Raw genomic sequence first — 16,931 nt, 5'->3', positions numbered from 1 at the left:
AAGGAGGATGAGCACTCCCCACGTGACTCCTTCTTCTGTTTCCCCTTTTAGAAAGTTAAAATAAAAGGAGGGGAGGGTTTCTAGCCCCTCGCTCCTGTCCTCTTTAGTCACATTCCACGAGATGTGGGGAATGTGTGGGAATTATTCTTTCTCCCCTATCCCTATGGATATATATATATATATCATACAAACCTTCAACAGCCAGGATCGAACCCGGGACCCCTGTGCAAGAGGCAGGAATGCTAACCGCTAGGCTATGGGCCTGGCTAATAGGAAACAACTATTCGAATACTAAGTACTCAAATACCCTTCGTCTCACAATGGTGAGCAACGAGGTCTATACCGGTTATTTCCCAACAGGCGCACATAGCCAGCTGATAGCATTTTACCGAACCTAACTGTACAACGCGGAGGTATATGAATACGAATAAAGTGCATAGAAATGCGCACCTTCATAGAACATAAAAACCTCCAACAGCCAGGATCAAACCCGGGACCCCTGTGCAAGAGACAGGAATGCTGGAAATGATATGTGAGAGGACAATATGCGGTGTGAGGTGGTTTGATCGAGTAAGTAATAATAGGGTAAAAGAGATGTGTGGTAATAAAGAGTGTGGTTGAGAGAGCAGAACAGGCCTCTGGTGTTTTTGAAAGGGTTTAGTCACATGGAGAGAATGAGTGAGGAAAGATTGACAAACAGGATATACGTGTCAGAGGTGGAGGGAACGAGGAGAAGTGGGAGACCAAATTGGAGGTGGAAAGATGGAGTGAAAAAGATTTTGAGTGATTGGGGCCTGAACATGCAGGAGGGTGAAAGGCGTGCAAGGAATAGAGTGAATTGGAACAATGTGGTATACCGGGGTCGACGTGCTGTCAATGGATTGAACCAGGGCATGTGAAGCGTCTGGGGTAAACCATGGAAAGTTCTATGGGGCCTGGACGTGGAAAGGGAGCTGTGGTTTCAGTGCATTATTTCATGTGTGGCGGGGTGGCGATGGAAATGAATAAAGGCAGACAGTATGAATTATGTACACGTGTATATATGTATATGTCTGTGTGTGTATATATATGTACGTGTTGAGATGTATAGGTATGTATATTTGTGTGTGTGGATGTGTATGTATATACATGTGTATGTGGGTGGGTTAGGCCATTCTTTCGTCTGTTTCCTTGCACTACCTTGCTAACGCGAGAGACAGCGACAAAGTAATTGTACAAAGGCAAAGGGGATAAATGTGAGTAATCAAATTACAGAGGTATAAGTTTGTTGAGTATTCCTGGGAAATTATATGTGAGGTTATTGATTGAGAGGGTGAAGGCATGTACAGAGCATCAGATTGGGGAGGAGCCGTGTGGTTTCAGAAGTGGTAGACGATGTGTGAATCAGATGTTTTGCTTTGAAGAATGTGAGAAATACTTAGAAATGGAGATGGATTTGTATGTAGCATTTATGGATCTGGAGAAGGCATATGATAGAGTTGATAGAGATGCCCTGTGGAAGGTATTAAGAGTATATGGTGTGGGAGGTAAGTTGCTAGAAGCAGTGAAAAGCTTTTATCGAGGATGTAAGGCATGTGTATGAGTAGGAAAAGAGGAAATTGATTGGTTCCCAGTGAATGTCAGTTTGCGGCAGGGGTGCGTGATGTCTCCATGGCTTTTTAATTTGTTTATGGATAGGGTTGTTAGGGAGGTAAATGCAAGAGTTTTGGAGAAAGGGGCAAGTATGCATTCTGTTGTGGATCAGAGGGCTTGGGAAGTGAGTCAGTTGTTGTTCGCTGATGATACAGCGCTGGTGACTGATTCGGGTCAGAAACTGTAGAAGTTGGTGACCGAGTTTGGTAAAGTGTGAGAAAGAAGAAAGCTGAGAGGAAATGTGAATAAGAGCAAGGTTATTAGGTTCAATAGGGTTGAGGAAGAAGTCAATTGGGAGGTAAGTTTGAATGGAGAAAAACTGAAGGAGGTTAAGTGTTTTAGATATCTGAAAGTGGATTTGGCAGCAGATGGAACCATGGAAGTGGAAGTGAGTCGCAAGGTGGGGGGAGGGGCGAAGGTTCTGGGAGCGTTGAAATATGTGTGGAAGGAGAGAACATTATCTTGGAAAGCTAAAATGGGTATGTTTGAAGGAATAGTGGTTTCAACAACGTTATATGGTTGTGAGGCATGGGCGATAGATAGGGTTGTGCAGAGGAGGGTGGATGTGTTGGAAATGAGATGTTTGAGGACAATGTGTGGTGTGAGGTGGTGTGATCAAGTAAGTAATGAAAGGGTAAGAGAGATGTGTGGTAATAAAAAGATTGTGGTTGAGAGAGCAGAAGAGGGTGTATTGAAATGGTTTGGTCACATGGAGAGAATGAGCGAGGAAAGACTGACAAAGAGGATATATGTGTCAGAGGTGGAAGGAACGAGGAGAAATGGGAGACCAAACTGGAGGTAGAAGGATGAAGAGAAAAAGATTTTGAGCAATCGGGGCATGAACATGCAGGAGGGTGAAAGGTGTGCAAGGAATAGAGTGAATTGGAACGATGTGGTATACCGGGTCGACGTGCTGTCAATAGATTGAACCAGGGCATGTGAAGCGTCTGGGGTCAATCATGGAGAGTTTTGTGGGGCCCGGATGTGGAAAGGGAGTTGTGGTTTCAGTGCATTACACATGATAGCTAGAGTCTTTGTGTGGACGAATGTGGCCTTTGTTTTCCTTTCCTAGCACTGCCTCGTGCGCACATGGGGGGAGGGGGGTGTCATTTCATGTGTGGCGGGTTAGCAGTGGGAATGGATGAAGGCAGCATGTATGAGTATGCACATGTGTATTTATGTATATGTCTGTGTATGTATATGTATGTATATGCTGAAATGTATAGGTATGTATATGTGCATGTGTGGGCATTTATGTTCATACATGTGCATGTGGGTGGACTGGGCCATTCTTTCGTCTGTTTCCTTGCGCTACCTCATGAAACACAGGAGACAGCAACAATGTATAATAAAAATAGAATAATAATTTGTTTATTATATCATATATAATCGCTGTTTCCCGCATCAGCGAAGTAGTGCCAGGAAAAAGACGAAGAATAGACCATCCACTCATATACCCATATATGTACATAAATGCACACATACATACATATACATATCAACATATACATACATATATATACAAATACACAGACATTTCATACACATACATGTTCATATTTATACCTGCTTGCCTTCATCCACTCCTGTTGCTTCCCTGCCCCACAGGAAAACAGCATCACTATCCCCTGCTTCAGCAAGGTAGCACCAGGAATACAGAAAAAAAGGCCCCATTCGTTTACATTCAGTCTCTAGCCATCATGTGTAATGCACCAATACCACAGCTCCCTATCCACATTCCATGGTTTACCCCAGAAGTTTCACATGCCCTGGTTCTGCCCATTGACAGCATGTCAGCCACAGTATAGTGCATTGTTCCAATTAACTCTATTCCTTGCACGCCTCTCACCCTCCAGTATGTTCTGGCCCTGATCACTCAAATCTTTTTCACTCCATCCTTCCACCTCCAATTTGGTCTCCCACTTCTTGTTCCCTCCACTTGACAGATATATCCTCTTTATCAATCTTTCCTCACTCACTCTCTCCATATGTCCAAACTATTTCAACACATCCTCTTCTGCTCTCTCAACCACACTCTTTTTATTTCCAAACATTTGTCTTAACCTTACATTACTTACTCTATCAAACCATCTCACACCACATATTGTCCTCAAACATTTCATTTCCAACACATCCACCCTCCCCCATACAATCCTATCTATAGCCCACGCCTCACAACCATATAACATTGTTGGAAGTACTATTACTTCAAACATATCCAATTTTGCTCTCCGAGATAACACTCTCTCCTTCCATACATTCTTCATCGCTCCCAGAACCTTCATCCCTTCCCCCATCCTGTGACTCGCTTCTGCTTCTATGGTTCCATTTGCTGCTCAATCCAATCTCAGATCTAAAACACTTCACTTCGTCCAATTTTTCTCCATTCAAATTTACATCCCAATTAACTTGTCCCTCAACCCTATTGAACCTAATAACCTTGATCTTATTCACATTTACTCTCAACTTTCTCTTTTCACACACTTTACCAAACTCAGTCACCAACTTCTGCAGTTTCTCACTCGAATCAGCCACTAGAGCTGTATCATCGGCAACAACAAATGACTCACTTCCCAGGCTCTCTCATCCCCAAAAGACTGCATACTCACCCCTCTCTCCAAACTCTTGCATTTACCTCCCTAACCACCCCATTTATAAACAAATTAAACATCCCTGCTGCAGACTGATATTCACTGGGAACCAATCAGTCTCCTCTCTTGCTACTTGTACACATGCCTTACATCCTTAGTAAAAACTTTTCACTGCTTCTAGCAACTTACCTCCCACACCATATACTCTTAAGACCTTCCACAAAGCATATCTATCAACCCTTCCATATGCCTTCTCCAGATCCATAAATGCTACATATAAATCCATCTGTTTTTCTAAGTACTTCTCACACACTTTTTCAGAGCAAACACCTGATGAACACATCCTCTACCACTTCTGAAACCACACTGCTCTTCCCCACTCTGATGCTCTGTACATGCCTTCATCCTCTCAATCAATACCCTTCCATACGTTTTATCAGGTACATTCAACAAACTTATACTTCGGTAGTCTGAACACTCATCTTTATCCCCCTTGCCTTTATACAATAGCACTATACATGCATTCTTGCAATCCTCAGGCACTTCACCATAATCCATCTATACAATGAAAATCCTTAGTAACCAACCAATCAACAACAAAGTCACCCCTTTTTAAAAAATATAACTGGTAACATCATCCAATCCAACTGCCTTGCCACATTTAATCCTATGTAAGGCTCCCGCCACCTCATAAAAAATGATTGGGTAAGAGAGAGGTGTGGTAGTGAGAGAATCATGGATGAGAAAATTGAAGGTGTGTTTAAATAATTTGGACATATGGAGATGACTAAGTGGGTATACATATCAGAAATGGAAGAAACAAGGAAAAGAAGGAAACCTCCCTTCACCAAAGCACTCTCCATGGCTCAATCATCTTGCATACCACCCTGATCCAAACAACCTACATCTGTCACCCAGTCATCAAAAATTAAACAGTCCTTCAAAATATTCTCTCCAGCTCCTCTCTTTATCACTTACTTGTTACCACTTCTTTTTCCCCCTTCACCAAGGTTCCTATTTGCTACTTTGTTTTTCACTCATCATTAACCTCCTACGACATTTTCTTATCCTCCCTAAAGTGTATAGATTTTCACTCACCCTAACTCTCATTTATCCTCTTTTTCAACCCCTACACCTTCCTCTTGACCTCTTGTTAATTTCTTTTATACATCCCCTGATCATTTGCAATCCTTTCCTGTATGTAACCTAAATGCCTCTCTTTCTATTTCACTAGCAACTTTACTACTTCAACCCATTACTCACTACCCATTCTAATCTGCCCACCTCCCACATTTCACATGCCACATATATCTCTCACACATGCCAGCACTGCTTCTGTAAATACCTCCCACTCTTCACCCACTCCCCTTGCTTCATTTACTCGCACCTTTTGCCATTCTATACTCAATCTCTCCTGGTATTTCTTCACATGTCTCCTTTCCAAGCTCACTTACTCTCACTACTCTCTTCTCACTGATACTGTTTCCTCTTTTCTGGAAACCTCTACAAATCTTCACCAGTGCCTCCACAACACCTCACCAGCTGCCCCTCTTAGCACATCTACAGCTAAAAGTCTTTTTTACAAGCCTGTTAACTAATATGCAATCTAATAATGCCTGCTGACCATCTCTCTCATTTACGTACATGTACTTGTCTATATCCCTTCTTTTTAAACAAGGTATTCCCAATCATCTGTCCATTTTCATCACACAATTCCACAAGCTGTTCACCATTTCCATTCATGATAATGAATACCCCATGCCTCCAATGATACTCTTAACTACCACACTACTCATCTTCGCATTCAAATCACCCTTCACTAATACCCAGTCTCTTAGATCAAAACTGCTGACACACTCACTCAGCTACTCCCAAAACAATTGCCTCTCATGATCTTTCTTCTACTGTACAGGTGCATAAGCACTAATTATTACCCATCTCTTGCCCTCCACTTTCATTTTCACCCACATCAGTCTAAAATTCACTTCCTTGCACTCTTTCACAGAACTCTTGCTTCAGCAGTAAATCTTTTGTCCTCTCATCAATCCTAAGACATTTCCAAACCATTCTTCCTCTTTACCCTTGAGCTTTGTTTCACTCAGAGCCAGAACACCCAGGTGTCTTTCCTTAAATATACTACTTATCTCTCCATTCTTATCATCTTGGTTACATCCACACACATTCTGACACCTGCAACTGAACCTTCGAGGAGAATGATTCCTCCCCACCTGGCTCCTTCTGTTCCACCATATAAGGAAGAAGGTTTCCAGCTCCTACTCCTTTAGTTGCCTTCTACAACAGGCAGGGAATACAGAGGCAGAATTCTTTCACTCTTTCCCCAGGGATTTATGGGATACATGTTACTATTAATCATTTGAAAAAAAAATCTTTACATACTTATGCTTAATTCTCTCTATCCTTTCAGCATGTAACCATGTTAGGTATAAATAAATGAGTCTTTAAGGAGAAATTCTCTCTTGGCCCCTTCTATTAACATTTGGAAAATTAATACAAATGTGAATATCTCTAGACCTTCACCCCAGGCCCACTTAGTCTCTTCCCACGATATGCAGGGGACACAGAGACAACATTCTTTTACACGCATCCCACCAAAAAAAAAAAATCCATTTGAACTTCATACTTCATAATTTTGATGTTATATATTTTCAATTTTTTTTCAAATTATCAATTTTTCAATACAATTTCTACATCTACCCTCACATACTCATCTGTACCATGTACATAAAGGTATCTACTATGTCTGATCTTCAATTTCCTCCTTTCAAAAATCCCAACATCCCAAATTGCACAAACCTAGTCCATCCATATCACCCTTTCTTACATGAGTATACTCTTACATTAATTTTTTTTCTTACATTGGAGGCTCCAATCACAGACAAAAATCCACATCAAAGCCAGGCCTTAACCGAAATAGAGGATTATGAAAGGGAAAAACCAGAAACAAGGGAAAGTATTTACGAAATTTTGAGGAAGTGATAAACCTGTCTTTGAAAATGTGCCAAGCCACAGTTATTGGGAAAGACACTTATCAAAACGGCCCATCCTTGAGATGTCAACAGCCACACAGTAATCATGTGAAGCAGCAGCCTGGCAAGCATTGTGTGATCTAACTAGTGAATAGAGCACACAAGCAACCAGCTCTAAGAAGCAAAAACCTAAGTAATACAGATAGAAGAGGGAAAGTGAGCCAACTACCTCTAATGCAAGAAATGGTAAAAGGCACAAAAAATTAGTTCCAACTTCATTAAGTCTAACTATAAATAAACAAATCCTTAATACAACTTACCACATGTTGGCCTGGAGAGAAGAGGCCTGTATACTTTAGTCCTTGCACCTGGAATAAGACAAGTACTTTGTTCTTGTGGAAACTTTATCCCAGACTCTTCCTGAGTTGAAGACAATATTTCTGCATTAGATGCACTTTCTCCATTTGATTTTATCACCTTTATGTAACGAGTTTCTAAATCCCAGAGCATCTTTCGAATCATTGTAGTCCTGGAAAGGTAAAAGTCTTCAGATACTTGGCAGTATAATTCTACACCAATTGTTCAAATGAAATAGGACTATCTAACAAAAAATTAAGTAATCCATCAGAAGATGGACACATGCATTTCAGCCTTGGGCTCTTTATTCTACTATTCCACTACTTATTCTACTATTATTCTACGATCATGAATTTGGGAACATAGGTGAATGGGGCTAATGAGGAGGTGATAACAAGTAGTGGTGATGTGAGAAGGAGATGGAGTGAGTATTTTGGAGGTTTGTTGAAATGTTTGATGATAGAGTGGCAGATATAGGGTGTTTTGGTAGAGGTGGTGCGCAAAGTGAGAGGGTTAGGGAGAATGATTTGGTAAACAGAGAAGAGGTAGTAAAAGCTTTGCGGAAGATGAAAGCCGGCAAGGCAGCAGGTTTGGATGGTATTGCAGAGGAATTCATTGAAAAAGGGGGTGACTGTATTGTTGACTGGTTGGTAAGGTTATTTAATGTATGTATGACTCATGGTGAGGTGCCTGAGGATTGGCAGAATGCTTGCATAGTGCCATTGTACAAAGGCAAAGGGGATAAAAGTGAGTGCTCAAATTACAGAGGTATAAGTTTGTTGAGTATTCCTGGTAAATTATATGGGAGGTTATTGATTGAGAGGGTGAAGGCATGTACAGAGCATCAGATTGGGGAAGATCAGTGTGGTTTCAGAAGTGGAAGAGGATGTGTGTGTGTGGATCAGGTGTTTGCTTTGAAAATGTATGTGAGAAGTACTTAGAAAAGCAAATGGATTTGTATGTAGCATTTATGAATCTGAAGAAGGCATATGATAGAGTTGATAGAGATGCTCTGGAAGGTATTAAGAATATATGGTGTGGGAGGCAAGTTCTTAGAAGCAGTGAAAAGTTTATTGAGGATGTAAGGCATGTGTACGAGTGGGAAGAGAGGAACGTGATTGGTTCTTAGTGAATGTTGGTTTGCGACAGGGGTGTGTGATGTCTCCATGGTTGTTTAATTTGTTTATAGATGGGGTTGTTAGGGAGGCAAGTGCAAGAGTTTTGGAAAGAGGGGCAAGTATGGTATGCAGTCTGTTGTGAATGAAAGAGCTTGGGAAGTAAGTCAGTTGTTGTTTGCTGATGATACAGCACTGATGGCTGATTTGGGTGAGAAACTGCAGAAGCTGGTGACTGAGTTTGGTAAAGTGTGTGAAACAAGAAAGCAGAGAGTAGATGTGAATAAGAGCAAGATTATTAGGTACAGTAGGGTTGAGGGACACGTCAACTTGGAGGTACGTTTGAATGGAGAAAAACTGGAGGAAGTGAAGTGTTTTAGATATCTGGGAGTGGATTTGGCAGTGGAAGGAACCATGTAAGTGGAGGTGAATCACAGGGTGGGGGAGGGGGCAAAAGTTCTGGGAGCGTTGAAAAATGTGTGGAAGTCGAGAAAATTATTTTGGAAAGCAAAAATGGGTATCTTTGAAAGAATAGTGGTTCCAACAATGATATATGGTTGCGAGGTGTGGGGTATAGATAGAGTTGTGCAGAGGGGGGTGGATGAGCTGAAAATGAGATGTTTGAGGACAATATGTGGTGTGAGGTGGTTTGATCGAGTAAGTAATGAAAGGGTAAGAGAGTTGTGTGGCAATAAAAAGAGTGTGGTTGAGAGAGCAGAAGGTGTTTTGAAATGGTTTGGTCACATGAAGAGAATGAGTGAGGAAAGAATGACAAAGAGGATATATGTATAAGAGGTGGAGGGAACGAGGAGAAGTGGGAGACCAAATTGGAGGTGGAAAGATGAAGTGAAAAATATTTTAAGTGATCAGGGCCTGAACATGCAGGAGGGTGAAAGGTGTGCAAGGAATAGAGTGAATTGGAACGATGTGGTATACCGGGGTTGATGTGCTGTCATGGATTGAACCAGGGCATGTGGAGTGTCTGGGGTAAATCATGGAAAGTTTTGTGGGGCCTGGATGTGGAAAGGAAGCTGTGGTTTCGGTGCATTATACATGACAGCTAGAGACTGAGTGTGAACGAATGTGGCCTTTGTTGTCTTTTCCTAGCGCTACCTCGCACACATGCGGGGGGAGGGGGTTGTTATTTCATGTGTGGCGGGGTGGTGACGGGAATGAATATGGGCAGACAGTATGAATTATGTACATGTGTATATATGTATATGTCTGTGTGTGTGTATATATATGTATATGTTGACATGTAGAGGTATGTGTATGTGCGTGTGTGGACGTGTATGTATATACATGTGTATGTGGCTGGGTTGGGCCATTCTTTCGTCTGTATCCTTGCGCTACCTCACTAACGCGGGAGACAGCAACAAAGTATAATAAATATATATAAATGAAAAATAAGTAACTAAATTGTAGGTTTTTCATTGGCACTATCACTATCATACAAGATGACTAAAGGGGACGGGAGCAGGGGGCTACAAAACCCTCCCCTCCTTGTATTCTAAATTTCTAAAAGAGGAAATAGAAGGAGTCACGCGGGGAGTGCTCATCCTCCTCGACGGCTCAGATTGGGGTGTCTAAATGTGTGTGGATGTAATCTAGATGAGAAAAAAGGAGAGATAGGTAGTATGTTTGAGGAAAGGAACCTGGATGTTTTGGCTCTGAGTGAAACGAAGCTCAAGGGTAAAGGGGAAGAGTGGTTCGGGAATATTTTGGGAGTAAAGTCAGGGGTTGGTGAGAGGATAAGAGCAAGGGAAGGAGTCACACTACTCCTGAAACAGTTGTGGTGGGAGTATGATAGAGTGAAAGAAAGAGTGAAAGAAAGTAAACTCTAAATAGATATGGGTAAAACTGAAAGTGGATGGAGAGAGATGGGTGATTATTGGTGCATATGCACCTGGGCATGAGAAGACAGATCATGGGAGGCAAGTGTTTTGGGAGCAGCTGAGTGTGTGTGTTAGTAGATTTGATGCACGAGATCAGGTTATAGTGATGAGTGAATGCAAAGGTGAGTAATGTGGTAGTTGAAGGAATAATTGGGGTGCTCAGTGTTGTAAGTGGAAATGGTGAAGAGCTTGTAGATTTGTGTGCTGAAAAAGGACTGATGATTGGGAATACCAGGTTTAAAAAGAGAGATATACATAAGTATACATATGTAAGTAGGAGATATGGCCAGAAAGCGTTATTGGATTATGTGTTAATTGATAGGCACACAAAAGAGAGACTTTTGGATGTTAATGTGCTGAGAGGTGCAACTGGAGGGATGTCTGATCATTACCTTGTGGAGGCGAAGGTGAAGATTTGTAGAGGTTTCCAGAAGAGAGAATATGTTGGGGTGAAGAGAGTGGTGAGAATAAGTGAGCTTGGGAAGGAGATTTGTGTGAGGAAGTACCAGAGACTGAGTGCAGAATGGAAAAAGGTGAGAGCAAAGGACGTAAGGGGAGTGGGGGAAGAATGGGATGTATTTAGGGAAGCAGTGATGGCTTGCGCAAAAGATTCTTGTAGCATGAGAACCGTGGGAGGTGGGCAGATTAGAAAGGGTAGTGAGTGGTGGGATGAGGTAAGATTATTAGTGAAAGAGAAGAGAGAGGCTTCTGGACGAGTCTTGCAGGGAAATAATGCAAATGACTGGGAGATGTATAAAAGAAAGAGGCAGGAAGTCAAGAGAAAGGTGCAAGAGGTGAAAAAGAAGGCAAATGAGAGTTGGGGTGAGAGAGTATCATTAAATTTTAGGGGGAATAAAAAGATGTTTTGGAAGGAGGTAAATAAAGTGCGTAAGACAAGAGAACAAATGGGAACATCGGTGAAGGGGGCTAATGGGGAGGTGATAACAAGTAGTTGTGATGTGAGGAGATGAAGTGAGTATTTTGAAGGTTTGTTGAATGTGTTAGATGATAGGGTGGCAGATATAGGGTGTTTTGGACGGGGTGGTGTGCGAAGTGAGAGGGTTAGGGAGAATGATTTGGTAAACAGAGGAGAGGTAGTAAAAACTTTGCAGAAGATGAAAGCCGGCAAGGCAGCAGGTTTGGATGGTATTGCAGTGGAATCTATTAAAAAAGGGGGTGACTGTATTGTTGACTGGTTGGTAAGGATATTTAATGTATGTACGACTCATGGTGAGGTGCCTCAGGATTGGCGGAATGCTTGCATAGTGCCACTGTACAAAGGCATAGGGGATAAAGGTGAGTGCTCAAATTACAGAGGTATAAGTTTGTTGAGTATTCCTGGGAAATTATATGGGAGGGTATTGATTGAGAGGGTGAAGGCATGTACAGAGCATCAGATTGGGGATGAGCAGTGTGGTTTCAGAAGTGGTAGAGGATGTGTGGATCAGGTGTTTGCTTTGAAGAATGTATGTGAGAAATACTTAGAAAAGCAAATGGATTTGTATATAGCATTTATGGAGAAGGCATATCACAGAGATGATAGAGATGCTCTGTGGAAGGTATTAAGAATATATGGTGTGGGAGGCAAGTTCTTAGAAGCAGTGAAAAGTTTTTATTGAGGATGTAAGGCATGTGTACAAGTAGGAAGAGAGGAAAGTGATCGGTTCTCAGTAAATGTCGGTTTGCGGCAGGGGTGCATGATGTCTCCATGGTTGCTTAATTTGTTTATGGATGGGGTTGTTAGGAAAGTGAATGCAAGAGTTTTGGAGAGAGGGGCAAGTATGCAGTCTGTTGTGGATGAGATAGCTTGGGAAGTGAGTCAGTTTTTGTTCACTGACGATACAGCGCTGGTGGCTGATTCGGGTGAGAAACTGCAGAAGCTGGTGACTAAGTTTGGTAAAGTGTGTTAAAGAAGAAAGCTGAGAGTAAATGTGAATAAGAGCAAGGTTATTAGGTAAAGTAGGGTTGAGGGACAAGTCAACTCGGAGGTAACTTTGAATGGAGAGAAACTGGAGGAAATGAAGTGTTTTAGATATCTGGAAGTGGATTTGGCAGCGGATGGAACCATGGAAGCAGAACTGAGTCACAGGGTGGGGCAAGTTCTTAGAAGCAATGAAAAGTTTTTATTGAGGATGTACTGCATGTGTATGAGTAGGAAGAGAGGAAAGTGATCAATTCTTGGTGAGTCAGTTTGCGGCAGGGGTGCGTGATGTCTCCATGGTTAATTTGTTTATGGATGGGGTTGTCAGGGAGGTGAATGCAAGAGTTTTGGAGAGACTGGCAAGTATGCAGTCTTTTGTGGATGAGAGCTTGGGAAGTGAGTCAGTTGTTGTTCGCTTATGATAAAGAGCTGGTGGCTCATTCAGGTGAGAAACTGCAGAAGCTGGTGACTAAGTTTGGTAAAGTGTGTGAAAGAAGAAAGCTGAGAGTAAATGTGAATAAGAGCAAGGTTATTAGGTACAGTAGGGTTGAGGGACAAGTCAATTGGGAGGTAAGTTTGAATGGAGAAAAACTGGAGGAAATGAAGTGTTTTAGATATCTGGGAGTGGATTTGGCAGCGGATGGAACCATGAAAGCAGAACCGAGTCACAGGGTGGGGGAGGAGGCGAAAGTTCTGGGAGCGTTGAAGGATATGTGGAAGGTGAGAAAATTATCTTGGAAAGCAAAAATGGGTATGTTTGAAAGAATAGTGGTTCCAACAATGTTATATGGTTGCAGGGAATGGGCTATAGATAGAGTTGTGCGGAGGAGGGTGGATGTGTCGGAAATGAGATGTTTTAGGACAATATGTGATGTGAGGTTTTTTGATCGAGTAAGTAATAATAGGGTAAGAGAGATGTGTGGTAATAAAAAGAGTGTGGTTGAGAGAGCAGAAGAGGGTGTTTTGAAATGGTTTGGTCACATGGAGAGAATGAGTGAGGAAAGATTGACAAAGAGGATATATGTGTCAAAGGTGGAGGGAACGAGGAGAAGTGGGAAACCAACTTGGAGGTGGAAGGATGGAGTGAAAAAGATTTTGAGCCATTGGGGCCTGAACATGCAGGAGGGTGAAAGGAGTGAAAGGAATGGAGTGAATTGCAATGATGTGGTATATCGGGATCAACATGCTGTCAATAGATTGAACCAGGGCATGTGAAGCGTCTGGGGTAAATCATGGAAAGTTTTGTGGGACCTGGATGTGGAAAGGGAGCTGTGGTTTCGGTGCATTATACATAACAGTTAGAGACTGAGTGTGAACAAATGTGGCCTTTGTTGTCTTTTCCTAGCGATACCTCATGCGCATGCGGGGGGTAGGGGGTTGTCTTTTCATATGTGACGGGGTGGCAACGGGAATGAATAAAGGCAGGAAGTATGAATTATGTACAAGTGTATATATGTATATGTCTGTGTATGCATATATATGTATATGTTGAAATGTATAGGTATGTATATATGCGTGTGTGGACATTTATGTATGTATATACATGTGTATAACGTTGGGTTGGGCAATTCATCCGTCTGTTTCCTTGCGCTACCTCGCTAACGCAGGAGACAGCGACAAAGTATAACAAATATAAATAATTATTTTATTTTATTATTTTATTTTGCTTTGTCGCTGTCTCCCGCGTTTGCGAGGTAGCGCAAGGAAACAGACTAAAGAAATGGCCAAACCCACCCCCATACACATGTATATACACACACGTCCACACACGCAAATATACATACCTATACATCTCAATGTACACATATATATATATATACACACACAGACACATACATATATACCCATGCACACAATTCACACTGTCTGCCTTTATTCATTCCCATCGCCACCTCGCCACACGTGGAATACCATCCCCCTCCCCCCTCATGTGTGCAGGGTAGCGCTAGGAAAAGACAACAAAGGCCTCATTTGTTCACACTCAGTCTCTAGCTGTCATGCAATAATGCCCGAAACCACAGCTCCCTTTCCACATCCAGGCCCCACACAGCTTTCCATGGTTTACCCCAGATGCTTCACATGCCCTGATTCAACCCACTGACAGCACGTCAACCCCGGCATACCACATCGATCCAATTCACTCTATTCCTTGCCCGCCTTTCACCCTCCTGCATGTTCAGGCCCCGATCACTCAAAATCTTTTTCACTCCATCTTTCCACCTCCAATTTGGTCTCCCACTTCTCCTCGTTCCCTCCACCTCCAACACATATATCCTCTTGGTCAATCTTTCCTCACTCATTCTCTCCATGTGCCCAAACCATTTCAAAACACCCTCTTCTGCTCTCTCAACCACGCTCTTTTTATTTCCACACATCTCTCTTACCCTTACATTACTTACTCAATCAAACCACCTCACACCACACATTGTCCTCAAACATCTCATTTCCAGCACATCCACCCTCCTGCGCACAACTCTATCCATAGCCCATGCCTCGCAACCATACAACATTGTTGGAACCACTATTCCTTCAAACATACCCATTTTTGCTTTCCGAGATAATGTTCTCGACTTCCACACATTCTTCAAGGCTCCCAGGATTTTCGCCCCCTCCCCCACCCTATGATTCACTTCCGCTTCCATGGTTCCATCCGCTGCCAGATCCACTCCCAGATATCTAAAACACTTTACTTCCTCCAGGGGAGTGGGGGAGGAATGGGATGTATTTAGGGAATCAGTGATGGATTGCGCAAAAGATGCTTGTGGCATGAGAAGCGTGGGAGGTGGGTTGATTAGAAAGGGTAGTGAGTGGTGGGATGAAGAAGTAAGATTATTAGTGAAAGAGAAGAGAGAGGCATTTGGACGATTTTTGCAGGGAAAAAATGCAATTGAGTGGGAGATGTATAAAAGAAAGAAACAGGAGGTCAAGAGAAAGGTGCAAGAGGTGAAAAAGAGGGCAAATGAAAGTTGGGGTGAGAGAGTATCATTAAATTTTAGGGAGAATAAAAATATGTTCTGGAAGGAGGTAAATAAAGTGCGTAAGACAAGGGAGCAAATGGGAACTTCAGTGAAGGGCGCTAATGGGGAGGTGATAACAAGTAGTGGTGATGTGAGAAGGAAATGGAGTGAGTATTTTGAAGGTTTGTTGAATGTGTTTGATGATAGAGTGGCAGATATAGGGTGTCTTGGTCGATGTGGTGTGCAAAGTGAGAGGGTTGGGGGAAATGATTTGGTAAACAGAGAAGAGGTAGTAAAAGCTTTACGGAAGATGAAAGCCGGCAAGGCAGCAGGTTTGGATGGTATGGCAGTGGAATTTATTAAAAAAGGGGGTGACTGTATTGATGACTGGTTGGTAAGGTTATTTAATGTATGTATGACTCATGGTGAGGTGCCTCAGGATTGGCGGAATGTGTGCATAGTGCCATTGTACAGAGGCAAAGGGGATAAGAGTGAGTGCTCAAATTACAGAGGTATAAGTTTGTTGAGTATTCCTGGTAAATTATATGGGAGGGTATTGATTGAGAGGGTGAAGGCATGTACAAAGCATCAGATTGGGGAAGAGTAGTGTGGTTTCAGAAGTGGTAGAGGATGTGTGGATCAGGTGTTTGCTTTGAAGAATGTATGTGAGATATAATTAGAAAAGCAAATGGATTTGTATGTAGCATTTATGGATCTGGAGAAGGCATATGATAGAGTTGATAGAGATGCTCTGTGGAAGGTATTAAGAATATATGGTGTGGGTGGCAAGTTGTTAGAAGCAGTGAAAAGTTTTTATCGAGATGTAAGGCATGTGTACGTGTAGGAAGAGAGGAAAGTGATTGGTTCTCAGTGAATGTAGGTTTGCGGCAGGGGTGTGTGATGTCTCCATGGTTGTTTAATTTGTTTATGGATGGGGTTGTTAGGGAGGTGAATGCAAGAGTTTTGGAAAGAGGGGCAAGACTGAAGTCTGTTGTGGATGAGGGAGCTTGGGAAGTGAGTCAGTTGTTGTTCACTGATGATACAGCGCTAGTGGCTGATTCATGTGAGAAACTGCAGAAGCTGGTGACTGAGTTTGGTAAAGTGTGTGAAAAAGAAAGGGTAAGAGAGGTGTGGAATAAAAAGAGTGGGTTGAGAGGCAGAAGGGGTTTTAAAATGGTTTGGCACAGGGAAGAGAATGAGGAGGAAAATTGCCCAAAGAGGATATATGTTGGAGGGGGGGGGAACGGGGAGAAGGGGGAGCCCAAATTGGAGGTGGAAAGAGGGAAGTAAAAAAATTTTTTTGGTGATGGGGCCTGAACATGCAGGAGGGGAAAGGGGGGAAGGAATAGGGAAATTTGGGAAACGATGTGGTATCCCGGGGTGAGTGCTGTCATGGATTAAACCGGGCATGTGAAGCGTCTGGGGTAAAAATTTCAGGAAATTTTGTGGGGCCGGGGATTTTTGGAAAGGGGGTGG

General features: G+C 42.4%; 1 protein-coding gene across 3 annotated transcripts in view; it reads right to left on the bottom strand.

Annotated features, from left to right (window-relative positions):
- LOC139749529 (tRNA pseudouridine(38/39) synthase-like) overlaps nt 1–16,931 on the bottom strand; it is a 94,189-nt gene that overhangs the window by 10,545 nt on the left and 66,713 nt on the right. For all 3 annotated transcript variants that reach the window (XM_071663494.1, XM_071663493.1, XM_071663492.1), the window contains exon 9: nt 7,531–7,739. In XM_071663494.1, the coding sequence (XP_071519595.1) occupies nt 7,531–7,739 (209 nt within the window). The remainder of the gene's footprint in view (nt 1–7,530; nt 7,740–16,931) is intronic.

The sequence above is a fragment of the Panulirus ornatus genome, chromosome 7, assembly GCF_036320965.1.
Source record: "Panulirus ornatus isolate Po-2019 chromosome 7, ASM3632096v1, whole genome shotgun sequence".
In the NCBI taxonomy this organism is placed as follows: Eukaryota; Metazoa; Arthropoda; class Malacostraca; order Decapoda; family Palinuridae; genus Panulirus; species Panulirus ornatus.
The sequence above is the reverse complement of the archived record's forward strand: the minus strand, read 5'-3'. Positions and strand labels throughout refer to the sequence as shown.